This window comes from Spermophilus citellus (genome assembly GCF_964194105.1).
Source record: "Spermophilus citellus genome assembly, chromosome: 9".
In the NCBI taxonomy this organism is placed as follows: Eukaryota; Metazoa; Chordata; class Mammalia; order Rodentia; family Sciuridae; genus Spermophilus; species Spermophilus citellus.
The window spans coordinates 62,357,327-62,384,312 of record NC_138191.1 but is presented as its reverse complement, the minus strand read 5'-3'; the positions used below and the strand labels follow the sequence as shown (position 1 = coordinate 62,384,312).

Here is a 26,986-nt window from a genome sequence, read left to right as displayed (position 1 = left end):
ACAAAACTAAGCCACATCTCCAGCCCTTTTTAGTTTTTATTTTGTTATAGAGTTTTGCTGTGTTGCTTAGGGCCTCACTAAGTTGCTGAGGCTGACTTTGCACTTATGATCCTCCTGCCTCAGCCTCCTGAGCCACTAGGATTACAGGTGTGCGCCACTGCACACAGCTTACTTGAAGAATCCTTAAAAACATGAACCACAATGTCACCAATACCCATTTGCCAAATAGAAAAAAAAAAGTCAGATGATATCAGCTATATTGAGGTTTGACAAATTTACAGAGCATTTGTAATTCTCTTAGAATGATATCTTCTCCCTTTTTTGGTAGGGGTACCAAGGATTGAACTCGGGGGCACTCAACCACTGAGCCATATCCCCAGCCCCTTTTGTGTGTATTTATGTAGAGACTGAGTCGAACTGAGGTGCTTAGCACCTTGCTTTTGCTAAGGCTGGCTTTGAACTCACAATTCTCCTGCCTCAATGTCTAGTCGTAGAAGCTGTTGTTGTCTTTATTTATTTATTTATTTATTTTTGAGGTTTCAAATGCTCTCACACATATGTCTACCATGCTGCCTTCACAATGGCCTAGCTAATGCCAGTTCATTAATTCACCACTGGTGCACAGACACTGGGCCAAGGGAAAAAAATACAAAGAGTGCTGGAAGGAATAGAAGTTCAGAATATTGCTGATTATCTCTGAAGGCTGGAAACCAAATTATTTCATGGTGACATGTGAAAAAACTTTCATTACATATCTCTAATATTGATTTATGCATGTGATAACAAACACATATGTAGATAAGCAATATGTGTTTATACGTATATACATATATTCTTTTTTTTTTGACTTTCCTACACCAGTTTTATTTAAAACACAAATAAGTATTTCTCTTTCTATAATGGCAAATGGTTCAAATAATGCTGAACATGAATCATCGACTAATACAAGGGCTTTAAATATGAAACAAAATTATTTTTTAAAAAAGAAAAAGAATAAAGGTTATATATACAAAAAGGATCTGGAATCAGCTGATTCCTAAAATGAAATGAGTTTATAAAATCTGGTGAAACTGCAACATTCCACCCCTGCTTTGGAGAAGGGCTATCATACAACATTCAGTCAGCTGAAGATGGATGGGTAGAGGTGTGTCTATACATAAATTTCAAGTCATTTTTGCTTGTGCAGAATCATCCAGATCTTCCCAAGACTGAATGGGCAGTCCTGTGGCTTTCTTCCTTTTCCATATTCCCAAACAAGGCTATATGAAGTTCAACTCTTGATGAGCCGCTTACAACAGCAGTTCCTTAGGAGCCAACGTGACAGGTGGTTCAGATTTCCCTTTGAGAAACAAAACTGGCCACCTACAGCAAAGTATCAAAATGGACAAGTCCTTCTTTTCTCCTCCTTCAGATTATGTACAATATGTCTCCTTTCAAGACTCTCATCCTCATCATTCTTGTTCCTTCACAAGTCTAAACCTTGAGGTGATATGAAGGAGACCAACATCAAGAAAAGAAAATTCAATTCAGAAATGAAGAAAACTGGAAGGCATACAATACACCCCCAGAGCATCTCAATATCCCTGCTACAGTACAATTCAGTGTACTGCTACGGTCCGTAGACAAATATTGGCAGCTTGAATGAGTTCGTTTTTTTTTTTTAATCCTGTGGTGCATAAAGGGCACCAAATAAATATTGGGCAAGAGGAGCTTGCTAGGAGAGTTAGAAATAAAAAATTAACCAATTTTTGTCCCTGTGATAATTCAATGCCAACAGGAGGCAAGTACTGAAGAAGGGACAACTTTCATACTAAAAAAGAATTCCTCTAATCATGTTACCATCTCTTATAAAGAATCCAGGGAATCCCAAGTAGAAAATTAGTTTCAGAGGACCCCTGAGGCACTTTAAAGCCTTTAAAAAAATTACAGTAATAATAAGTTAGCTATTGCTCTTCAGAGGCTTACAGAGCAGCTGAAGCATCAAAATCAGGTCCAAAGAGTTATGTCCGTATTTCAGGTTTCTCGAGCTGCTCAGCCCTCTTTAAAGCTTAGTTGTATCTCCAAATACCTTTAAAAAGACATACAATATAACACAGAGTGAGTGGGGTTTTTTGTTTAGTGGTAGCATGAAATTTGGTCCACAATGGTAGCAGCTGTCTTCGTCCAAACTTAGATAATATTAAGTACATTAAGACAATACATAAAAGAAAGAATACAACAAAAAGGAAAACAGCCAAAACTGACAAACACCTCAAGGAGTCACTAGGTTCTCTTGCACCCTTTTCACTTGGATCTCCCTCAGTCTCTTTTTTGTGGAGAAAAGAGTATTAAATAACTTTTTTCTCAAGGATGCTAAATAATGTGGGGAAAAAAATGGTTATCAAGGGACTGGAAAAATCTGACCCCAAAGAATCCAGGACACATTACAGATAATTCAGAGGTATACTTCTGATTTGGGGCAAATTTGAGACTAAAGAAATGATCACTTCAGGTAAATGTTAAAATAGATACAATAGATGAAACTAAGTCCAGTTTTTTGGTGAGTTTTTTTTTTTTAAGTGTTCTCACTACCACCTTCAGCTGTCAATCATTTCTGAGAGCTCAAGCAGAAGGTCATCTTCATCCTTTCCAGGATCCAGGTCAATCTCAGCTTCTAATTTGCCTCCTGAAATTTCCCATATTAGTTTCTCAAAATCATCCTCCACAGAGAGTGGGGGCTTTCCTGTTGAGGCAGAGCTGAGCCGGCGAGCTTTCGTGACCATTTGGGATGAGGAAGGGCCAGATACTTCTGGGGGTAAGGAATCTGAAGAGGACTGGGTTGGAGGCAGCACAAAACTGTCTCTAGGTTTTTCTGTCTCAGGCATGGTGATTGGTTTGTCCTCAGAGAGGAGTGGGACAACAGCCACAGCTGCTTTTTTGGCTGGGCTTTCTTGCAGGACACTACTAGAACTGAGTGGCTTCACAGCTGCAATGACAGAAGGGTGCACCTCCACTGCCTTGCGTTTTGGGGCCAATTTGGGAGACGAAACAACTTTAACCACAGATGGCTTCACATTTACTTTGGGTTTAGCTTTACCCCTTTTTTCCAAAGTCTGTGCTGCACATTTCACATTCAATATGGAGTCCCCAATCCCTGAAGTTTCTACCTCCACCTTCTGGGATGACTTTGTGGGAAGCCGCTTGGTTAGCTGCCGTGGGAGGCCTGACATGGCAGTGAGCACTGGTTTTTCCACCACTTGGGTATTGCAAGAGGCTGAATCTCCCCGGAGGGGCGTCAAAACTGATTTTTCCTTTTGTGAACCTCCCCACTCCTGCTGTTTCTGCATGTGTTTCTCTCTCATGGTCTCACATTTCTTAACTGGAATTTTAGTGATATCAATTCCCATAGTTTCATCTGGAGCCTCATTAGCCTCAGCTCCAGTAGCACTGGTCTGAGAAGCAACTTCACTTCCTTCCTCGAGTTTCTTCTCTTCTTTCATACCTGTTCTTTTGGTGATTCGAAGTAGCCGCCTTGACCCTGGGGCAGGCTCAGGGTGAGGCTGGGAGCTGGTGCTGCTCTCGGTGTTCTGCTGCACCCTTAGTGCCTTCTCCAGTTTAATTTCTTCTAGAGTCTTAATGTGTACCTCCTGCATAGACTTTGTTCTACCTGCAGGTTCCTCTGATTGTCCTTTGCTGATAACTATGGGTGGCAAAACCACTGCTTTTTTAACTTCACTATCAGTCTTTAGCTTGATGCAAGTGGCATCCTTTTTGCTTTTTTGTCTCTCTGTTTCCTGCTGCCGATGTTTTTTTTTCAGCCAGGACCTCAGAGAAGGTTTTGATTCGGATGGTGGAGGAGCTTCTTGTTCCTGAAATAGAATCATCAGCTTTTGAAGGTACTTCTGTCTTGAGTTTAGTTTGCAATTCTCCACGTTTTTGACTGGCTCTTTCAAGGAGAATTTCTTCTAATGTCTTCACATGGATTTCACCAGCTTTATTAACTCTCTCTGTGGCTTCCTCATTATTTGAACCAGCTGACATGCCTAGTCGCTCCTTCAAAGATTTGGAAACTTGCACTTTTTTTGGTGTTTTCTCAAGGTTGGTTTCTGGAGCTTCAACTTTCTTCCCTAGCCTCTGTGCAAGGCTCCGCTTTAATGGGGGATCATTGTCACCACCCATTGAAAATTTTCGTTTTCCCAGTCTCTCAGTAAGACTCAATCTAACCAAGGGTTCTTCTCCTTGTTTGTTTGACAGAGTTACTGTCCTCACCACAGTTCGAACATTCTCTTTTTCGGGACCTGGAATAGGCTGAGGTTGGAGTAAAAGACTGGAAACTCCTGCAGAACCTTCACCTTGCTTCTTAGATTTTTCTTTCATTTTCTTTGATTTAATTTCCTCAAGAGTCTTTATTCCGAAATTTAAACATTCCCCTTGCTTTAAATTGACCCCAGGTTTTCGAGCAGAAGTTACTCGTAATCCATTATGAACTTCAGGAGTTGGTTGCAGAGTAGGTGTTTTAGTTTCATCACCCTCCTCAGAAAACTGGTCATCATCATCTTCATCATCATCTGCAGCATTGATTACAACTGGTGGATGTGTGGGGCTAGGTACGTTTTCAGAACTTTCTACTTTCATAACACTCCGCAGCTGAGGGGAGGGATTAGACTGGACAGACAATTTGTTCTGCTGAACTGTGAGCTGGCTCCTCTTCACTTCTTCTTCTGATGATTCAGACACGGTGGGCAATACAGTTTTGCTTGGAGGTAGAAACAGGCCATCAACATAACGTCCTCTGTTGTGATGGAAAGCGCAGTTCAGTTTTTGACATCCCATTGGTTGATTTTCCCAATAACAAGGAATTTCACTGCGTTTTTTATCAATTTCCATGTGTCGAAACCTGCACACCTGTCGAAAACAGCGCCCTTCCTGCCATAATGTGCAAACAGTTTCATTTCCTAGTGCAGCTTCACAGTGACGGAATGGGCAGCTGTCACCTTTGGTACATGTAGAATAGAAAAAAAAATAGCAGTCTTCTCCTTGATTAGACATGCTGGGTAAATTCTTAGCCCAGAAAATGGCTTCTTGAAGTAAGCCACTGCTTCCTCAAGGCGAGGGCCAGCGCCAAATCCTTTTGAAATGGGTTTGATCTTCCAAATGACAACTCAATCACAGAAATCGGCTTTAAAACACAATCATTAGCTGGTTGCTCTCAACAGGAACGTCTGTGTCTTCACTGAGTTCCAATCTATTACGCACTTAATACTAGTCAATTTTCCAGGATTTTTTTGGGCAGGGAATATCCCCAAATCAATTATGGGAGTTTAGGGGGTGTTCTTCATTATGGTTCCACCAATCCTACAAGGAGAACGGAAGTGTCCCTGTAGCTCTCGGCTCCGATGCTCGGGGCTGGGGGAGGGAGTGTAACTGGGGTGGGGAATGGGTGTAGGATCCCGGAGTAAGGTCAATGGCTTTGAATGTGGAGTTTGAGAAAATCTCCAAAGTAGTAAGACCCGAACCGATGACACTATCTCCGACTCCCGCCTGCTGCCACGTCTTTCTTCTTTCTTAACCGCGGACGCCCGCCGTCCTCACAGCAGCAGAACCAGCAGAAACCCGAGACTCTATACATATATTCTTAAATATCATATATATATATATTCCTTTTTTAAATACAAATCAAATAATGTTTCTTTTGCTGATGTAGTATCAAGACAAAAAGAGGTGAAAGATTTTTGTAGTATTTGGAGAACATATTTCTTATAAGATAGGTATTTATCTATTAAATACAAGGTATGTTGGTACATGATATTTACTCTGAGAAACACAGAGAATATCTCTACAGAGCATATAGTCTGTGTCAATGGCAAAAGATGCTTAAGACTGTGCAAAACTTCTATAATGAAAATTATACAACAGTGAAGAAAGAAAATAAAGAAGACATTAAAATATGGAAAGACCTCCCATATTCATGGACTGAGAGAGTTATTGGTAAAACAGCTGTACTATTGAAAGACATCTACAAATTAAATGTCATCCTCATCACAATACCTATGACCGTCTTCACTGAACTAGATAAAAACAATCCCCAAATTCACACAGAGGCACAAAAGATCCTGAGCAGCCATAGCAGTCTTGAGTAAAAAGAACAGAGCAGGAGGCATCACAATACCTGATATCTAGGCACATTACAAGACCATAGTACAAAAACAGCATGGTATTGCCATAAAAACCGACACCTAAACCACAGGAACACAATAGAGGACCCAGAAAAAAGCCATGCATCAAAGGTCAACTGATTTTTGACCAAGGTGCCAAAATTATGCATTGGACAAAGGATAATCTGTTCAATAAATGGCGTTTGGAAAATAACATCCACATGTAAAAATTGAACGTAGACTCCCAAATCTTGCCATCTGCAAATCAACTGAAAACAGATCAGAGATTTTTTTTTAAGTTGTATATGGACTCAATGCCTTTATTTGTTTTTATGTGGTGCTAGGCTCGAAGCCAGTGCCTCACACTTACTTTTGAGGTAAGTGCCCTACCACTGAGCTACAACTCCAGCCTCCAAGATCAGAGACCTTTAATGAAAGATCTGAAACTCGGAAACCACCAGAGGGAGACCACAGGGGGAAACACACTACGATGATCTTGGCAAAGATGATGACTTCCTTGATAAGACTTGGAAAGCATAGGAAACAGAAGCAAGAATCAACAGATGGGATTACGTCAAATTAAAAAGCTTCTGCAAAGCAGGAAACAATCAATAGAGTGAAGAGACAACCTTCAGAATGAGAGAAAAATCTTTGTTAGCTATTCATCTGACAGAGGATTAATATCAGAATACATAAAGAACTGAAAAAACTTAACAAAAAATTAATCCAATTTAAAAAATGGGCCAATAATTTGAATAGACATGTCTTAAAAGGAGAAATTAAGATGGCCTATAGACATATTAAAATGCTCAATATCTTCAGCCATTAGCAAAATGCATATCAAATCTGCAATGTGATTCTATCTCCCCAAGGTATGATGGCTATTATAAAAAAATAATAAAAATAACAAATGATAGTGAGGATGAGGAGAAAAAGAACACTTCTACATGGTCTATAGAAATGTGAATTAGAACATCTGCTGTGGAAAACAGAGGAGGTTCCTAAAAAATGCCCCCCAAAAAACCCTAAAACTAAAACTAGAACTACTGTATCATCCAAGTATCCCACTCTTGGGTATATGTCTGAAGAAAACAAAGTCAGCACACCAAAGACATGCCTGCATACCTATGTTTATTGAGGCATTATTCACAACCAGCAAAATATGGAACCAGCCTAGGTGCCTGAACAGATGAATGGATAAAGGAAATGTGATAAATATGTATATATGCAGTAAAGTATTATTCAGTCATAAAGAAGAATGAAATCCTGTCATTTGTAGGAAAATGATGACAAAGGAAGACATCATGTTAAATGGAAAAAGCTAGATGTAGAAAGAGAAGTGTCACATATTCTCTCCCATTTGTTGAAACAACACCAATGACAACAAAATTTCCTTTAAGTATCCTGAAAGTAGAAGAGGGGACTATAAGGGACTGGGGAGGGGTCAAGAGCAGGGACCTGAAAGAGGAAGTAGGAATATAGTATAAGAGTGGATGGACATGATCTATGCACATATAAATATGTCACAGCAAGTCCCATTAATTCCTACAATTAATATATGTCAATAATTAAAAAATAAAATGCATAAAAAGGAAAATATTCACCTTAAAATATATGTTGCATTTCAAGCCTATTAGATCAGTAGTAATAATGTTAAATTTTTTACAGACATTACTCATTAAATTTAATGTATTCCTCAGTACAAATTTTGTTGTAGCTGTAATTATCCTCATTTTATAGAAAACATAGTTTAGGGATTTTGAATACTTTCTATAGGAGTTTATCATGACACAAAGCTCTTGTACTTGGTTCAAATGATTAGCAAATGTGTTAAAAAAGGAAAGTCAAAATTCAGTTTAACCAGTGCTTATTATTCTTCAAAATTGGATTAGAAAAAAATGGACTAGAACACTCTAGTACTATCTATCTCTACCTTCACCCTTGAATTTTGAAAGTTTGATTGTCCACTTTATAAAAGAATAGCCTAAGTAATTGTGAATTTATTTTTTTTATATTTTATTTTTTGCTCTTATACCAAATTTCAATGGGCTAAGAGGAGCTGAAGAGATGAAATGGAAGAGATTACCAGTGGAGAATTCCTTTGACTTACTGGTGTGCAGTGATACCCACCTTCCCCTTTCTGTCCTTCCCTCCCTATGGGAAATGAGGGTTGCCACTTTCTGTCCTCTTCATAAACTAAGGGAGGACTCCAAGACCCTCTGTAAGGCTGACAGGTGCTTCCTGGAACAGGGGACAGTAGCATTGGTTTATGACTCATGTCCCCAAATATCAAAATTAGTCTATGTAAGTGGATTGTGGCAAAATAGGGAAGAAGATGGTTAAAGTTGTGGGCATTTTGCCCTCCCTATGTACAGCATGTGCACATGAATTTTTCTCCTGGGTGGATTCTCTGGGGGTTTCTGGACTTGGGTCACCTTTAGAGAAACCCAGCCCAAGATGTCTACCTGGCAAGATGCACCAACCTCAAGAGACTGTATTGGAAGAGTGGATCCGCAGAAGACAGGATTTCAGGGTAGGAATCAGAAGAAAACTACAATAGGAAAGTGCTAGTGGGAAATCACATCAGGTGAACCTGCAAAGAACTGAAACCTCAGTAATGCCTCCCCTAAGAAGGGTTTCTTTTCCTACATCCCCTGCACTCCATGGCCACAACTTGAAGCACCATGAACATGAACTAGTCTATTTGGTGGGAGACAGAGCTGAGAAATGAAAAGAAAGTGCCATACTTCTTAACCATTTACCTGTGAGGTCAAATCTGGCCTGAGCAGTGTGTATTAGTGGTATGTGAGTGGAAAGCAGAAAAAAGGGGCTGGGAAACTCAGAAGCAGATCAGAGAGGAGATTTTAAAATTTAAGTCGAGTGGAACTTTTTTGCTTATTTGTTTGTTTGAAAGTAAAATACTATGTGAGCATAACTAATGAGCTAGTGGTAAGAAAAATGATCTGATAAAGTACATCAGAGGGATGTTTTGAAAAAGAATAAAGTTGCTGTCTGTTTTCACAAAACGAGATATGAACTGTTTAAAAAGTAAGAAAAATAACTAATTTGAGGAGCAAAAATAATCTAAATCTGAAATAGAAAACAATATACTAAGTCATGAATGTGGGAGTGGATGAACTTATTTTATTTTCCCTTAAAGGCTTTGTTAAGGATCAAAGATATAGACACTTGAACAGACATCCTGTGCCTAATAGAAGAAAAAGTCACCCCAAATCTTCATCATGTTGGCTTAGGACCTGACTTTCTTAACAGGACTCCAAAAGAGTGAAAAGTAAAATCAAGAATCAATAAATGGGATGGATTCAAACTAAAAAGCTTCTTCTCAGCAAAGGAAACAATTAAGAACATCAAGAGAGAGCCTATAGAATGGGAGAAAATCATTACCACATGCACATCAGATATAGCACTAACTTCCAGGATATATAAAGAACTAAATGACTTAACACCAAAAGAACTAAAAACAACAAACAAACAAATAAATAACCCGATCAACAATTAGGCTAAGGAACTAAGCAGACACTTCACAGAAGAAGAACTACAGTCAACAAATATATAAAAAAATGTTCAACATTTCTAGCAATTAGACAAATGCAAATCAAAACTAAGATTTCATCTCACTCCAGTCAGAATTGGCAATTATCAAGAATACAAGCAATAATAAGTGTTGGTGAGGATGTGGGAGAAAAGGTACACTCATACATTGCTGGTAGGACTGAAAATTAGTCTGACCACTCTGGAAAGCACTATGGAGATTCTTTAGAAAACTTGGAGTGGAACCACCATTTGACCCAGTCATCCCACTCCTTGGTTTATACTGAAAGGACTTAAAAACAGCATACCACAGGGACACAGCCACATCAATGTTTATAGCAGCACAATTCGCAATAGCTAAACTATGGAACCAACTTAGATGCCCTTCCAAGAGATGCATGGTAGGTATTCTGACTGTGGAAACAGACAGGGAAGCATTCCCCCATGATCAAACTCCTGGTGGGGGGAGGGCGTAACTGGCGCCTTGATTCCCACAATTGGAATGCCCAGCAGTTTTCCCCTGAGGCTATTAAGATAACTATAGGGATGCACTACCTGGTTTTCATAGTAATGTCCTTGGATGTGAGAGGCTTTGTGTTTGTATTAACCTGGACCTTATCTCAGTTATCTAGCCTTCAGGGTTAAAGGAATACTGGTTGTAGTGTAGACATGGTGATGAGTAATATGTAACCTTTTTAAATAAACTCAGCAGGAGGGAGGAGCAAAGACTTCTCTTCTTCACTTCACTCCTCTCCACTCCACTTCTGTCTGCCCGCTTATACCCTGTGTCTGTTCTTTTGTGTGTCTCCTCACAGGTTTTCTCCACAGGTGTTCGTTACAATACATAGATCAAGAAAATGTAGTATATATACACAATGGAATATTACTCAGCCTTAAAGAACAATAAAATTATGGCATTTGCAGGTAAATAGATGGAGCTGTAGAATATTATGCTAAGCAAAATAAGCCAATCCCCGCAAACCAAAGGTCAAAGTTTTCTCCAATAAAGGGATGCTTATCCATAATGGGGGGAAATGTAGGGAAGAATGAAGGAACTTTTGATTGTGCAGAGGGGAGTGAGGAGGATGTGGGGATGCGAAGGATAATCCAATGTGACGGACCTATATATGTGTATGATTACAATACTCGTGTGACTCACCACCATGTACAACCAGAGCAAGGAGAAGTTGTGCTCCATTTGTGTATAATGTGTCAAAATGCATTCTGCTGTCAAGTAAACTAATTAAAACAGATTTTTAAAAGTTAAGAATAACCTAAAGATGGTAACAAAATGTATGACTTACAAAACAATGAAAAAATTAAAAAGAATATTGAACTATCAAGACAAAGATGAAAAATCAAGAGGGTTGCATGTGATGTGTAGGAAAATAGGAAAGTGCCAAATATTTTTCCTACTGTAGGAAACATAGGATTTATCTTCAGAAATCTTTGTGGAGAAAGACCTGGTTGGAGAAGCATTTCCCACACTATGTGTGTGTGCTTCCCCAAGTAGAAGACAGAGTAAACTGCCTTCTAGACTCTCCCTGTGAGAGGCATGTGATTGAGGTTCTTCCTTGCAAATATACTTTGGTGGGACTTATCTGGAGATATGAGCAACCCCAAAATGCAACTTTTCCTTGCGGGTAGTGTTTGCTTATTGCAAATGTGAGAAAGGGGAGGCAGCTACGCAGTGAAAGCCACCACTGGAGAGCTTCTGGCCTTTCATCTGGAGATCATCATGGTGGCAGGTCCTAGTGGCTGTGACATCCTCTCTTGAGACACCTTCACTATATGGTGGCACCATTCTTGATGGAACAGCTGGAGCGTCTGACTCTCTCATCCTGCTGGGATATCTGTGTGCTACCTATAGTTCTTAAAAATTAAATTAGTTTTTATATAAATTGCTAAGGAAATTGTCATTAGCCATTGAGAAGCCTAAGCAATACACATTCTAAAACTATTTGGTGGGTTAATACATTTTAACAACAAATTATTCTTGATTTTACATTCTGTTATCAGGTCATAGCAAACATGTACCCAAGTGACTTTTAAGAAATGATGTCATGGTTGGAAGACAGAGGGAATAAAAGGATGCAAGAAGGTTCAGATCTTGTGAGATTATAGTGAAGATTCTCAAAGGGACAAAAAGGAAATTATTTTGAGTTTGAATTAAAGCTTCTTGTTTTGTGATTGTAGAAGTTATTCTCTAAACTGTAGGAAGGAAAAAAAAACTAAAAAATGGGGATTAGAAAACAGAGATGTAGGGCCTAGGAATGAGGCAGTAATTCCCCAAAGGACATAACTAAACAGAGAAGTGGAGCCTGCACTCAGACTTGCATTCTCAACAGGGGAATTTCCTCTGTCAGTACTCAGATGTCCCATCACTGCCTACAGACCATGCAGCCTCTACCCAGCTGAGACACACTGTGTGTGTCCTGGAGCCAAGCGAGGTGTCCAGGATCTCCCCTGTTAACAGACCGTTTTAACAGACCCAAGACTACTTGTCAGGTGTGATGCTCTAATGTGCCCAATAGATTTATTCAATTTTGTCAGATATTTTCCCATGTTGAAAACACTCTAATCTTGTCCCAGAACAAAAGTAAATCTTGAAAAACAGCATGACAGTATCAAAGGGTGGAACATGTGGGGGGAAAACAATCCATTCTGAACAGAACTGCATGACGTCTCCTCAATGTAGAAAGCAACCCAGTTATGCAATTTAATCTCTCTATTGAGTTCCAGTTCAAGATTTCAAATATAAAATCGCTTCAATTATCGGTGTTAAGAAAACATTGCTTTCATATTTAAATCTTAACTCTCATGGTCCAACAGAAATGCATCTTGATTGCAAGTTTGGTTGCGTGGCAGTTGTTTCACATTCTAAAGTTCCCTGCTTGATTTATTCCCTGGGAAGAGGGGACTGGACAGAGTTCTTTTCTTCCTTGGATCTTTAGAGTATGTTACATGGTATGGGAAAGGGTAGGGTGTGGGTATGGCTAATGGTTTGCTGCTTTCCATCTGATTTGATTTATCTGTTGCTGAAGTTTCATGCTCTCATTCTTGAATCCCTCTTTGAGAAGTCGATCCTGTTCCTAAAGGAAACTTGTACAGCTTACTGTGATTCCCACATTGCCTTCTTAGTTCCCCTTTGGGTATTTCCATTAATCCCTCAAGAACTTTTGACACTTGTTCTTGATATTCTTTCCTCCCTTAACTTGCATCTCCCCCGCCCCCTCTGTCTTAGTTTCTCCTGAGTTTCCTATTCCAGCTAACATTTTCCCTGGGCTTGCTCCAGCTTCAGAAATGATGTTGTCTTACAATTTCAATTCAGTACAAAAGTGGAGTAGTGCTCAGATAGCCAGAATGTATTGGCCATATGAACACTCAGCCAATTTGCTTAAAATGGGTAGTTGGTCAAGAGTCTTCTACTCATTATTGTGCTCCCAGGTATCAAGTTATACTAGTTTTGGGAGAAACAAAAATCCCGCTTAGTAGGATGGGTGTATCACTATGCAGTCCGATGTAAAAAGGTTATCTATAGCTCATGGAATCAAAGTGTCCTTATTTAGCAATTGAGAAAATAATGGTCTCTGAGCCATTAGGTGAGGATTTGATCACAAGTGCCTTACAGCACTTGTGCTATGCTTAGTAATTAATAACTACTGTTTAATAACAATGTCATAAGGAAAAATTTCATGGTATTTTATCCAGCAACTAGATAAATTTTCATAACCAGAGATGGACAGAGATAAAAGCAGATAGGAGATGAGAAATGTAGTAGCGTAACTGGATGGGATATTCTTCTTTTGGAGGCATGAAGTTCTCATCCTTACACTTTGTTTTTGACTTGGGGCACTGGAAGAGAAAACTGAGATGTTGTGGTCAAATACCAGAAATTTCAGAGCTGGAGTCCTCTCTTGCTCCCCCATTGCCCGGGCCCTGTCCTGCTGCATCTTCTCAGTCAACTGATTCACATGTTCCTGGTAACTCTTTTCTTTCTGTTCCATGATCTGCTCATTCTTCCTTTGGATTTCTTCCAACATTTTCTTTGTAGCTTCTGCACATTCAGCCTTTATATGTTCCACTGAGGAAGAAAAGCAAAGAAATACAGATGTTAAGTTGTACATATTTCTTGTGTTTTTACCCTTTAAAAAATTCTTATATCATTGAGAATTGTGGTAAATTTTGCATCAGAAGGTCGATGATTGAACATGCCAGTTAAGGTAAAACTTCCAGAGAACTAAGAATGATACTTGCTATTGTCTTCCTTCTTTTATTCCTCTCTCCTTCCTTCCTTCCTTCCTTCCTTCCTTCCTTCCTTCCTTCCTTCCTTCCTTCCTTCCTTCCTTCCTTCCATTCATTATTTCTTTCCTTTTTGGTACTGGGGATTGAAACCAGGGAGTGCTTAACCACTGAGCCACATATCCAGTCCTTTTTAATATTTTATTTAGTGACAGAATCTTCCTGAGTTGCTAAGTGCCTCACTTATCTGCAGAGGCTGGCTTTGAACTCCTGATGCACCTACATCAACCACCCCAGTTACTTGAATTAGGGGCATGGGCCACCGCGCCCTCTGCTATTGTTTCTTTATAATGATAATTTCATGTGGACCAATACCGTCAACAAACACTTCTAGGCTTTCCAACTAGTCTCAGTGTTTTCAGTTGTTCTCACCTGCAACCTCTTTTTCTTTTTCTGTGAATGAGTGATCAGTTTGTAGGAGTGCATCTGCCACATCCTCCTTGGAATCCAAGTATTTTTGCAACATCTGTTCAGCCTAAACAGGAGCATTCAAATGAGGAAATAGAGACTATGGATTAAAGAAAAACCAACCTGCAATACATCTCTTAATTCAAGTGTTCCCAGCCATGTAACAATTCACTTTACAATTCAAGTAGCATTTCAAATTGATTAGGTCTAAAACTTAACCCTGGATTCCCTGTCAAACTGATCCTTCCCAGTCACTTCAGTTTTAGCAACTAGTAACAGTTCATCCAACTATATCCTTGATATCTTGTTTTCCCTTCACATGTTCCTCATATAACCATCAGATATTACCAGAACCTGTGGCTTGTCATGCACTGCACCAAAACACACTAGCCCAAGGCATCATCACCTCTTAACGCAGTCAGTCCTGCTCAGAGCAACAAGAGTTTTGCCATATTACTTTCAGAAAAAAACCACTCTTACACTCAAAATCCTCTATTGACGTTCTTCTGTTCAGCCAAATGAATTTCAAGTTGATTTCAGTGTCCTTCGAAGCACTCATTTTTCTGGCCTCTGGCTTTATCTCCTGAAGACTCTCCTTTGTTTCCTGCTCACAGAACATAATTTATTATTATTATTTTTTTGCTACTCCTGGAACATGAGCCAATGAATTCTTCAGGGACCTTTTTTGTTGTTTGAAACTTCCTTCTCCAACATATCCTTTTGTTTCACTGGCTTCTTTGAATAGTCTGCTGAAATTTTACCTCATCTGATATAATCATGTTAAAATACTGTATTTTATGTTCAACATCCCTTACAGCTAGGGTGCACAAATGATTAAATTCTTGCCAAAAATATAATCAGAAATATTACATGGTAAATCTTGGAAAGTTCCTAAAGGGAGTCTAATCATAGCCCTTCTCCTGTCTAAAACACACCCCTCCTTTTTTTCCACCTACAAAATGGAGCTAAAGGCTGAAACAAACAGCCCTCTTAAAACATGAACTCAGCTTGAGGCAAAACTTATACAAAGATGCTGGGACTAAGACAAATATGGGATCATCAGAGAAGCACTGGGTGCTTTCCTCCTCACTTCTTGGATGCAAGAAAGAAACTTTTGCTCTTTTGAAGCCATTGGTGCTTTTTCTCTTCAAATAATATGTAGCCAAACCTAATTCTAACTTATGTAATCTGAGAATACCAGTCTAGAAAAGTTGTTAACAGCACAGATCATTTCACTCAGATTTGCATACAAGCAGTACCACTTGTTACCTGGGTGATCTTGAGACAGTCCTTGTACTTTTCTGTGCCTCAATTTTCTTTTTAAATTAATGGGTATATTAATAATAAATAGTTTTTTGATTTGATGTGGTGATTAATTGGTTTAAACTCTAGAACACAGTAAGAGCAATAAAAGTATTTATTGCTACTGTCATTAAAATTATTTGTAAGATATAATTTGTTTATTACTTGTTTGTACTTAGAAAGAACTTACTTTTCTTTAGTGAATTTGCTTTTTATTTCTGTCTTTAAATTTATTTCTCCCCAGCACTTGACAAGTACCTTACACACATATCAAAATGAATCTTTGGAGAATGACTGGATGATTTGATGAATGAATGAATTTCACAAACATCTTTGGGGATTCTGTGATTCCAAGAAAGAAGCTATGTATCTCATGGTAAGCTCTCTTACTGAATGAATCAGTCAGTGGGCAAATAAAAGGCAGAGGCACTGCATACCAAGCCCAGTGTCTTCCTTGTTTCCATGGGGGTTTAAAAAGGTCTTATAGGGATTCTGACTGTGCAAATATACAGAGAAGTGTTCTTCTGTGAGCAAATTCCCGGGAGGTAATAGGAACTCTCTTTCCCACCCTTAGAATGCCCTGTGGTTTCTCCTAGGAACTGGTAAAATAACTAAATACATGTGCAACATTTAGTGGCAATGACCGTATGAAAAGGCTTTATGCTAGAGTCTTATCAGCCTCGACCTTGATCTCAGGCACATAGTTTCTGGGAATAAAGGAACTTGCTTGTTAGGAAACTACAGTGTTTCACCAGGCTCCAGTGCTCCTGGATCTGTCTGCCTAACAGTAACAATGGACTTTCTTGAGAGCAGCACAATGTTCCTGACATTACATATTGTAACTGTAAAATGTAACTATAAAATAAGCAATCTTACTGATAGAATACACAATAATGTACTTATGGTACTAATGACCTAATGTAACCTATTGATATACATAAACCTGGCCACTTGGACAAGCAGCCATTTTTCCTGCCTCTGCATCTTGTCTCTGTGTCTCTTATTATTTTCCTTACAGAGTCTCCCCCGAAATGGTACCAGCTACATCTATCCCCTTTCCCGATCTATCCCCTTTCCACGATCCTGATGTTAGTTTTTCTTCAGCTCTTATTTTTTTCTGAATAAAGAGATGGTAACCGCCTGGTTTAGAAAATGTCCCCCGCTTCACTTCTTCTTCCAGAGGACCAAAAATATCCTGAAATAAAGTTGTGCAACTATCTGGTGATGCTTCCCTGTTTTGCTTATAAGAGTCCTCTCGCTTTCCTTCCAGTTGGACCTGTAAAGCTACCAAATAGCACAGACCGAAAAGTGAACCCCTGAGCAGAAGGCTAATCACAGCTACTGGGAAATGCTTCTCCTGTAGAAACTGTGGCATCTAAATGGGAACATTCTTTTCACTTCACCATGACATCCTATAACATCCCGAAGAAAAGTGCTTGCTGCAAAAATTTTTTATTTGTGATTTTCTGAAGCTGTCTTCCCCTAGATTTCCTGCTTTCAGAGAGTCATTCTAAAGCACAGGTATTATTTCATATGAAGCATTTATCTTTCAGGTTTCTAATTTCAGAACTATTTCAGAGCACAGGCATGGGAGTGAGGCAAGCCTACATGGATTTTCTGAACCCACCTCACTGGGACTTTGTGACCTTGATGTGTATGGATTGAGGATTCCATGTCTGTGAACCAGAAGGAGCAATAACCATCTTGTAGATTATATGAGGTGATACAGACCGTAAGCCAGGGTGACTTTCTAGAAGTACTGAGTAAAAATAAATAATTAATACATTCTTTAATATGAGAATATTTTTGAATATTTTATAACAGGCTAATGAACTAATCATGATTATATCATAATTATACACTTTGTTGTGGAAGATATGGATTCCATGGTGGAAAAATTAACAAAAATCAACATTTTTTTTTACATAAAGATCTTATTATCAGTGTCTCTATTTTGGTTTTCTATTTTTTTTCTGTCAGCATACATAAAAAGCAATAAATTATTAGGATTATATTAAAAAGAATTTCATTCCCCCAGATAACTAGCAGGGAACACAACAATAATGTGTCTTCTTTCACTTTAAAAGAAAAAAACTAAATTAAGAATCTTTTTATAAATGCATTGCACAATTTAGGTAATTGCTAAAAACATAAAATGCATCATTGAGAAATAAACAAAAATAATTTTTTGTGGGAATCTTGGATTTTTATAGAGTGAAGACTAGGAATAATCTTTCAATAATGATTGCAAATATGTATACATTAGTGAGTTTTACTGTTCTGTGGTCTAAGAAGAATACTTTTCTCAAGAAGGACCAATATTTTTCTGCCTGTCATGACACAGAACACCAAACATACCCCTAATTCCTTCTGGAACTTTTGGCCAACATCCTTAAAAGAGTTCTTCATGAAGACTTGTATGGCCTCTCTCTCACAGGCCTTGTGCACGTCCAACAGTCCCTTGAGGGTCTCTGTGGGCAGCTGCACCTTCTGGCCCGTCTGCTGGTTATAGTGGGAAAAGGCCTTCTGCACAGCAGCTGAGTTCTCTATCTGGGCCAGGGCCAGGACTACATTTTCCATGCAGGGCAGATCCCCACTGCTGATGGCATTGACATAGGTCAACACCAGGCTGTGTAGACCTATAAAAAATAATTTTTAAAAACAGTGACTGTCAGCTGATGGACAGAGTACTCAGTATAGTTTCAAGTAAGCCTCACAAATAATAATTTTAACAATTTCATTAGGAATAACAGTGATGGAATAAGCTGTTAATATTCACAGGAGATTAAACCTTCTTTTTGTCTCTTTTGAAATACAACATCTGTAATTTTGCCAGGATGGTTATTTCAAGTACATGGGTTTTATGAAATTTGTGATATATGGTCTCATTTACCTTGTAGTTGCAAAATCTAAGCTAAGCCAAGTTGTTAGAGGAGAAACATGGCCTATATCTTCTTCTTCTTTTTTTCTTAATGTTTTTGTTAGAGCATTACAGTTATGCATTATAGTGGGGTTTGATATAATCATATATGCATGGAATATAGTTTCCTCCATTTCAGTTCTAGTACATTCTCTTTTTCTCCCTCCTTCCTCTTCCTCTACTGTGGCGAGCCGCTTCTGCGGACTGTGGTCGCCATTACAAGATGGCGCTGGCCTTGTGGTGGTCTGTGATAAACAACTCCTTCTTTGGGAGAGTTGGCACATGGTTCTTTGACACCCTACGAGAAAGCTCCACGTGGCAGCTTCGCATTGGGTGTTTGGATACTTTATTAAGGCTGGGAGGGGCTTCTGGGAGATTAGAAGAACTCTCGAGAGCTTGAATAAACAGCTGTAAGAAGATTCCCGGTGTTGCGTCTTCCTTGCGGGCAAGGGGGTCGCGACAAGTGGTGCCGAGACCCGGGAAAATCAAAACTTGCAAGTCGTCAGAGGTGGTGCACTGAACAGTCCCGGTAAGTGGGACCCCATAGTCCCCGTGGGTGGGACCCGACAGTCCCGGTGAGTGGGACACGATAGTCCCGGTGGGCGGGACCTGATAGTCCCGGTTAGTAGGACCCGCAATCAAAGCGGAGTCAGCTCCTCTACAAAGACAGAGAGAGCCTCATATTTTATTGCAGCTGCACTGTGTACTTTTCTTTTGTTTCTGTGTACTTTCGTTTTGTCCTCTGTATCTGTTCTGTTGCTGTGTCATAGGTGTCACATCTTCAAGCCCGCTTCTTCTGGCACTAGACGGCCTGTTACGTTCCAAAGGCCTGAAAGTGAAACATAGTATCTTACAGAGATTTTTACAAAAAGTAGATGTTGCTGCACCGTGGTTTACATATTCGGACAGCCTTACTATGCCTTGTTGGGATAAATTGGGCAAGGATCTTGACTTTGCTTGTGAGCAGGGCATATTGGAGAGTGGGGTGATTCCCCTTTGGAAGATAGTCCGTAGTTGCCTCACAGATGGCAGATGTCATGACGCACTTGCTGAAGGACAGGAGGTTTTAGAAAAGTTACATGAGGAGAAATCGGAGACAGCAGGCAGTACGATATCTCAGGAGGATGGGAGTGTGCGGAGCGTGAAACAGGGGAGGAGACGATTATCTCTGACAAAAGGTGAGGTATCTCGGGAGGATGGGAGCGTGCGGAGCGAGAAGCAGGGGAGGAAACGCTTGTATCCAGATCTCAGTGCGCTGCGCACACCCCCATGTGGAAGCGGGTCAGAAAAAGAGGAGGATGAGGAGGAGGAGCTTGGGAGGCTGTCTCGCCAGCTAGGGAGTTTAGCTGCTGGAGAAGGGAACGAAGATAGACCGGGGCTCAAGAAATGTGATCCTCCGGACCCACCGCCGTATGGTGGGGGTGTTTCGGGGAGAGCTTTCCATGCTCAAACATGGAAGGCTGTTAACGCTGAGATGGGTCTTGCTTATCCAGTTTTTCAGGATGAGAATAGGGGAAGATTTTCGGAGCCTTTAGATTTCAAAATTGTGAAGACCCTGGCAGAGTCTGTACGCACTTATGGGGTGGATGCCGCCTTCACATTAACTCAGGTGGAGAGTCTGTCTAGATTCTGTATGACTCCCTCTGATTGGGCTAGCCTTGTTCGGGCTTGTGTTTCTCCGGACAAGTATTTGGACTGGAGAGCATTTATGCTAGAGGACACAATAGAGCAGGCCGCCCAAAACCATACAACAGGACATCCTTATTGGGATAAGGACATGCTTTTGGGACAAGGTAGATTTACTAATCAACAGACAGGATTCCCTCCTGAGATATATGATCAAATTAATAACATTTACATTCGGACATGGAAGTCACTTCCAAATAGAGGAGAAGTGTCTGGTAATTTGACCAAGATTTTACAAGGCCCTACAGAACCCTTTTCAGATTTCGTAGCAAGGATGGTGGATGCTGCTGAAAAAATTTTTGGGGATCCTGATAGAGCCATGCCCCTTGTTAAGCAATTGGTCTTTGAACAATGCACCAAGGAATGTAAAGCAACAATCGCTCCTTATAAAAACAAAGACATAGAAGTATGGATGAAAGTGTGTAGAGAGATTGGAGGGCCTTTAACTAATACAGGTCTTGCAGCTGCTGTCCTTCGGATTGCAAAAGGGGGCAATCCTGCCGCCAGAACATGCTTCCATTGTGGTCAACCCGGTCATATCAGACGTGAGTGTCCCAAAAATGTCAATTTTACTGGACCTCCTCACGGTGGCCCTTCCACTGGCCTTCGATCACCGGGATTGTGTCCAAGGTGCAAAAGGGGGAAGCATTGGGCAAAAGAGTGTACATCAGTGAGGGACATCCATGGACAGCTTATTTCAGCTGGGCCAAAAAACGGCCGACGGGGCCCCCGACCCCAGGGCCCGCAAATATATGGGGCAGTGGAGAATGTCACACCCGAACCCGAGACATGGCCATCTCTACGCCATCCCATGAAACGCGGAGAGCCACTACAGGTGCCGCGGGATTGGACCTCTGTTCCACCTCCAGACTCGTGTTAACACCTAAGATGGGAGTCCAATTGGTGGAAACTGAGTTCAAAGGGCCTCTACCACCTGGCACTGTAGGTTTGCTAATTGGACGTGCATCTTCCATTTTGCAAGGTCTTCATGTTTTCCCTGGAGTCATAAGTCCTGATACTGTAGGGATAGTAAAGGTTATGGTGGAAGCTCCAAAAGGCATTGTGTCCATCTCCCCAGGAGATCGGATTGCTCAATTACTGGTTTTGCCTAGTTTACATGATCATTTCCCTGCAGACTCAAAGTCACGGACAGGGAATGAGATTGGTACCACCGGAGGGAATTGTGCTTATTTGTCACTAGATATGAGTAATCGCCCTACTTTGGAATTAAACATAGAAGGTAAATCAATTGTGGGCTTACTTGATACAGGTGCAGATCGTAACATCATTGCACTTAAGGACTGGTCTAAGGGATGGCCAGTGCAGACTTCTGATCAATCTCTGAGAGGACTTGGATATGCCCAGGCTCCTCAGGTTAGCTGTAGACATCTTTCCTGGAAGGACCCGGAAGGACATCATGGTACTTTTCAGCCTTATATACTTAATTTACCTATCTCTTTATGGGGCCGTGACCTGATGAAAGACATGGGGTTCACTCTTAGTAATGACTATTCCCCAGTGTCCCAACAAATTATACACAATATGGGGTATAGGCCAGGTTTAGGACTAGGAAAACATTTACAGGGACGTAAGCATCCTGTACAAGGTCATCAAAAGCTTGACAGATTTGGTCTGGGTTTTTCCTAGGGGCCGCTGAGGCTCAAATACCCATAACATGGCTCACCGAGGAGCCTGTTTGGGTGCCTCAGTGGCCTCTTCCCTCGGTTAAACTGGCAACAGCCCATGCTCTAGTTAAAGAACAACTTGACTTGGGTCACATCCAACCCTCTACTTCTCCATGGAATACTCCCATATTTGTCATTAGGAAAAAATCAGGGAAGTGGCGCCTACTGCATGATCTACGAGCGGTTAATGCTCAAATGCAACCTATGGGGCCAATTCAGAGAGGGCTGCCTCTGCTCTCTTCTGTTCCTCAAGGCTGGCACATTATTGTTATTGACATTAAAGACTGTTTCTTTTCTATTCCTTTACATCCTAAAGACTCGCAGCGTTTTGCCTTTACCCTTCCCTCGTGTAACCACGAGGAACCAGATCAAAGGTTTGAGTGGATAGTGTTGCCGCAGGGAATGGCTAATAGTCCCACAATGTGTCAGATGTATGTAGGGAAGACACTTGTGCCCCTCAGACAAAAGTACTCCTCCATCAAGATCATTCATTATATGGATGATGTATTATTGGCTGCTAAATCAGAACAAACAGTTCATGAGGCCTATGACGACCTCGTAAAGTTGTTAGCACAATGTGGGTTGCATATAACACCTGAAAAGGTTCAAACAAGAGATTCTATTAAGTATTTGGGAGCAACAATTGGGTATGACAAATTACAACCACAAAAAATCACCATACGAACTCAGGATCTTCAAACTCTAAATGATTTTCAAAAACTGCTGGGAGATATTAATTGGATACGAGGATATTTACATATTTCTAATGTTGTACTACAGCCTTTGTATGCTACTCTTAAAGGTGATCCAGATCTTACTTCCCCTCGTAGCCTCACCAAAGAGGCTAGAGCGGCCCTTATGACAGTAGAAGAAGCTATACAACATGCCACTTTATGCAGGCTCCAGAGTGATAAACCTTTTCAATTATGTGTGCTTGCCACTATGCGACAGCCTACTGGAGTACTATGACAAGATGGACCTTTGCTATGGATACACCCACATGTATCCCCAGGAAACTCCTTAGAATATTATCCTGATGCTGTTGCAGCATTAGCACTTAAAGGGATTCAACAAAACATTCAATTTTTCGGACAATCACCTTCTTCTCTTATTATACCCTATACTAAAGCTCAACTTAATGTTTTGTGTGCTACTCTAGATAACTGGACTATTCTATGTTGTTCGTTTCAAAGGGATATTGATAATCATTACCCTTCTCATCCGTTACTCCATTTTGTTAAGGAACATCCTATTATTTTCCCTAAAGTAACTTCATCCAGTCCAATTCCGGGGGCTGTTAATATTTTTACTGATGGTTCCAAGTCTGGAATGGGAACTTATGTCATTAATGATTCTCCCCCTGTCCAACATCAATTTGCTCCTGGAAATCCACAATGGGTAGAACTACAAATTGTTATTGAGGTGTTTAAACAGTGTTCTTTTCCTTTTAATCTCATTTCGGACTCCATCTATGTGGTACAAGCACTAAAAATCCTAGAGACTGTGAAAGCTATTAGTGATGCCCGTAATGTATCTGCTTACTTTAATCAGCTTCGACGACTTATCTGTAGCCGCACTGCTCCCTTTTATCCAATACACATCCGGGCTCACACCTCTCTCCCTGGTCCATTATCACAGGGTAATGCCTGTGCGGACTCAGCCACTCGAGGTCAATTGATCTGTTTGGCTTCCTCCTTAGAAGAGGCTAAATTGTTTCACCAAAATTTCCATGTTAATGCTTTAACACTGCGCAGGCGTTTTTCCATTTCTAGAGCAGATGCTCGGCAGATAGTATTGCACTGTCCCCATTGTGTCACATTTCTTCATCCCCCTACTTATAGAGTGAACCCACGGGGGTTGAAGCCACTGGTTGTCTGACAAATGGATGTGACACATATACCTGACTTTGGTAACCTCAAGTATGTCCATGTTTCTGTTGATACGTACTCTGGAGTTATTCATACTTCTGCGTTATCAGGAGAAAAGACACGTAATGTCATCACTCATTGCCTGGAAGCCTGGGCGGCGTGGGGTGCGCCCACGTCCCTTAAGACTGACAATGGACCTGCTTATACTGGCAGACAATTCACGTCCTTTTGTTCTACTATGGGAGTGCAACTTACTCATGGTCTGCCTTACAATCCTCAAGGACAAGACATTGTTGAGCGTGCTCATCGCACCTTAAAGGAAACTTTACAAAAACAAAAAGGGGGAATAGGAGCTGGACATACTCCTAAAGAATGCTTGTCCTTAGCTCTCTTTACTATTAATTTTTTGAATTTGGATATTCATGGTCGCTCTGCGGCCGATAGACATGTGTTCCCTCAGCCCTCTGTGATTGGCTATGTTAAGTGGAAAGATGTTCTTACGGGCCAATGGAACGGCCCCGACCCCGTGCTGACATGGGCACGAGGATCCGTATGTGTTTTTCCCCAGGATCGCACGGAACCATTGTGGGTCCCTGAACGCCTGACAAGAAGAGTCCTGACGCCAGCTACTCAGCAACAAGAATTACCACAGCAATCCCGTGATGAGGATCCTCATTCTGCTGAGTGCTCTGGCTCTGGTGCTGATGCCGATGACACAGACGACACCAATGCAATGGTGGGCGGTGGCACGGGCTTGGCCAATGCCGATGCCGGTTCACGGTAATTCCAGTGTCCTTCCCACTCTTTTCTCTACCTCGTGTGAGATGTCTGCGCCCTGTGCCTCTCCTAGAGGGGACGTGGAACGCATTTACAATCAATCTCAAGTTAATCTCACAGGAGTGTTTTGTTTTAGCCTTGGGAACGCTCATTGTATCCGTCTTAAGACCAAAAATTTGACTAACTGGGACAATCCATTGCAGTCCAGTCAAGTCTCAGGGAGCATTCTCAGTACTGTATTGGGCCAAGTAGTCTCAGGGGAACAATCAGGCTCAGGAACCTCCGTAAATAGCTCTGCTTTAACCACAACTACCTTGGCTAGTATCTCCGAGGTACTAATTCCAATGCCCCCATATTCTAGTGGACTTCCTTATGCCACTCATTTTAAGGCTTCTCCTTACTGTACCCCTAATCTTGGTTTCCCCTCAACATTCACGCCTTGTCAGGATTATTCTTGGGAGAAACGTCAAGTTGCTAAAGGTTTCTCCCTTTCCCCCTCTCTTAAGAGGTATGTTTATGACTTTAGCAACAGTGCCAACTCCTCTACAGGAGTGGGTTGGTCCTGGTTTCAATGGCTGATTTCCAACACAAAGGGGGCTTCAGCTGATATTTCTGCACTGGCTCAATTGCTGGGAGCCAAAAGTTGGTTGGCTAATGTTTTTGGCACTGTTTACGAGAGTGAGCGAGGTAGTAGACTCACATCTGTTTCGTTCAACTCTCTGTTGGATAATGCCACATTGCCCCCTGCAGCGGTTTGTGTTCAATCTCCGTTCTTACTCCTTTTGGCTAATGACACCTCGTCAAAAATGCTGGATTGTTTTAATGTTAATTGTTTCTTATCTGAATGTTGGGATGGTTCTTCGGCTGTAGCAGTGGTTATGAAAATTCCAACCTTTGTTCCAATCCCAGTTATTGCGGACCCTGATAAATTCCCCATTGTTGAGCTACTTAGAGTCCGCAGGGATTTTGGAATCACAGCTGCTATAGTGACAGCCGTGGCGGTATCTGCTGCTGCAGCGGTCGCGGCCGGAGTGGCCATGGCCAATCAAGTGCAGACTGCTGCCTCCGTTAATCAAGTTGTTCAACAAACTTCTATGATACTTGAGTCCCAAAATGCAATTAATCAACATATTTTGTCAGGGATCTTAGCTGCCAACCAAAGAATAGATTTACTCCAAGCTCAGGTAGAAGAATTGGCTGATTTGGTGCTTTTGGGCTGTGTTGATCAACGTGCACATTTATGCATAACCTCTGTCAGATTTAATGATTCCAGGAATGCCTCCCGTATCATCGGAGAATACTTGGCCGAAAATTGGTCCATGGCAGCGGAAGACATGATCCAGTCTCAACTAACCCAGATAGCTGTCTTGAATAGTACCCACGTTGATCCCATAACGTTGGGTCAATTCACTGATTGGATATCTTCTGCCTTTTCCTTTTTTAAAGAGTGGGTGGGGGTAGGCATTTTTGGCGCAATGTGTTGCTTCGGTATGGTTCTCTGCTTGTGGTTTCTCTGCCGCCTTAAGGCCCGCAATGCTCGCGATAAAGCTATGATTATACAAGCACTTGCAGCTTTGGAAACTGGCAACTCACCTCAAGTTTGGCTTGCACAAATTAAACAGTAAACCTTTGACATGGTCGTTGCACCCCAAGTTTTACGGACATTGCACTGGGAATGACATGTCCTTCCTTGTTATTCTCCTAGTGTTGGAAAGCCCTTGCACTCTGCCGGCTTTACTGCCATTGCACACAGATGGGTTTCCACGCTAGTACTTTTCTATCGCTCTATGACCCGTGCCTTTCTTTTAGGGTGTTGCCAACTTGTTTGTCGTTGTATTTCTATACAGCCACAGTTCAGCCTCAGAGACCTAATCATGACTGGCTGAGTAGATACCATTAAACGCCTTGGCAACAACGAGCTGATCTTGTAGTACCCAGAGACGGGCAACTTTCACGCTTGCACTGCAACCTAAGACAGGGGAATGGGACCTCCCCAAAGACGGGTAAGCAATGTAAGGACAGTGAACGACCTAAGACAGGGGCTACTTGATTCCCTTTGACGTGCTATAAACAAAAAAAAAAAACTGCTGACAGTGGATTCCCCCCGGCCCCCAGGGCTTGGATCCAGCCCTGATTTGTATGCACGTCAAGGAGGCCAGCTCACAGGGCCTTAACAGCTTTGTAGTGTCTGTTTTCATATTCAGCCAATAACGGTCATGTGGGAACGTCCTGACCTACTTGGGTCTGATGAGGTTCCTGGTTGAAGGCTTCGTATGAGTAATGGCGATTCACCTCTACTCTTGCCTGTTTTGTTTTTAGTAAACGAAAGGGGGAACTGTGGCGAGCCGCTTC

At 41.2% G+C, this 26,986-nt stretch overlaps 2 protein-coding genes across 2 annotated transcripts in view; both read right to left on the bottom strand.

The window, feature by feature from the left end:
• Window positions 1-832: 832 nt before the first annotated feature.
• On the bottom strand, window positions 833-5,283 carry LOC308656506 (zinc finger CCCH domain-containing protein 11A-like). Its single transcript, XM_081307685.1, is given in 2 exon segments — window positions 833-3,791; window positions 3,793-5,283. Coding segments are annotated over 2 exon segments (2,451 nt in total). The 5' UTR covers window positions 5,029-5,283; the 3' UTR covers window positions 833-2,576.
• A 2,246-nt stretch (window positions 5,284-7,529) lies between these two features.
• The window catches only part of LOC308655514 (guanylate-binding protein 7-like), a gene marked incomplete at both ends in the record, with an annotated part of 58,456 nt that continues 38,999 nt past the window's right edge, over window positions 7,530-26,986 (bottom strand). Inside the window, 5 exon segments of the mRNA XM_081305601.1 lie at window positions 7,530-7,592; window positions 13,577-13,770; window positions 14,361-14,463; window positions 16,744-16,974; window positions 18,057-18,337. Of these exon segments, the coding sequence (XP_081161727.1) occupies window positions 7,530-7,592; window positions 13,577-13,770; window positions 14,361-14,463; window positions 16,744-16,974; window positions 18,057-18,337 (872 nt within the window).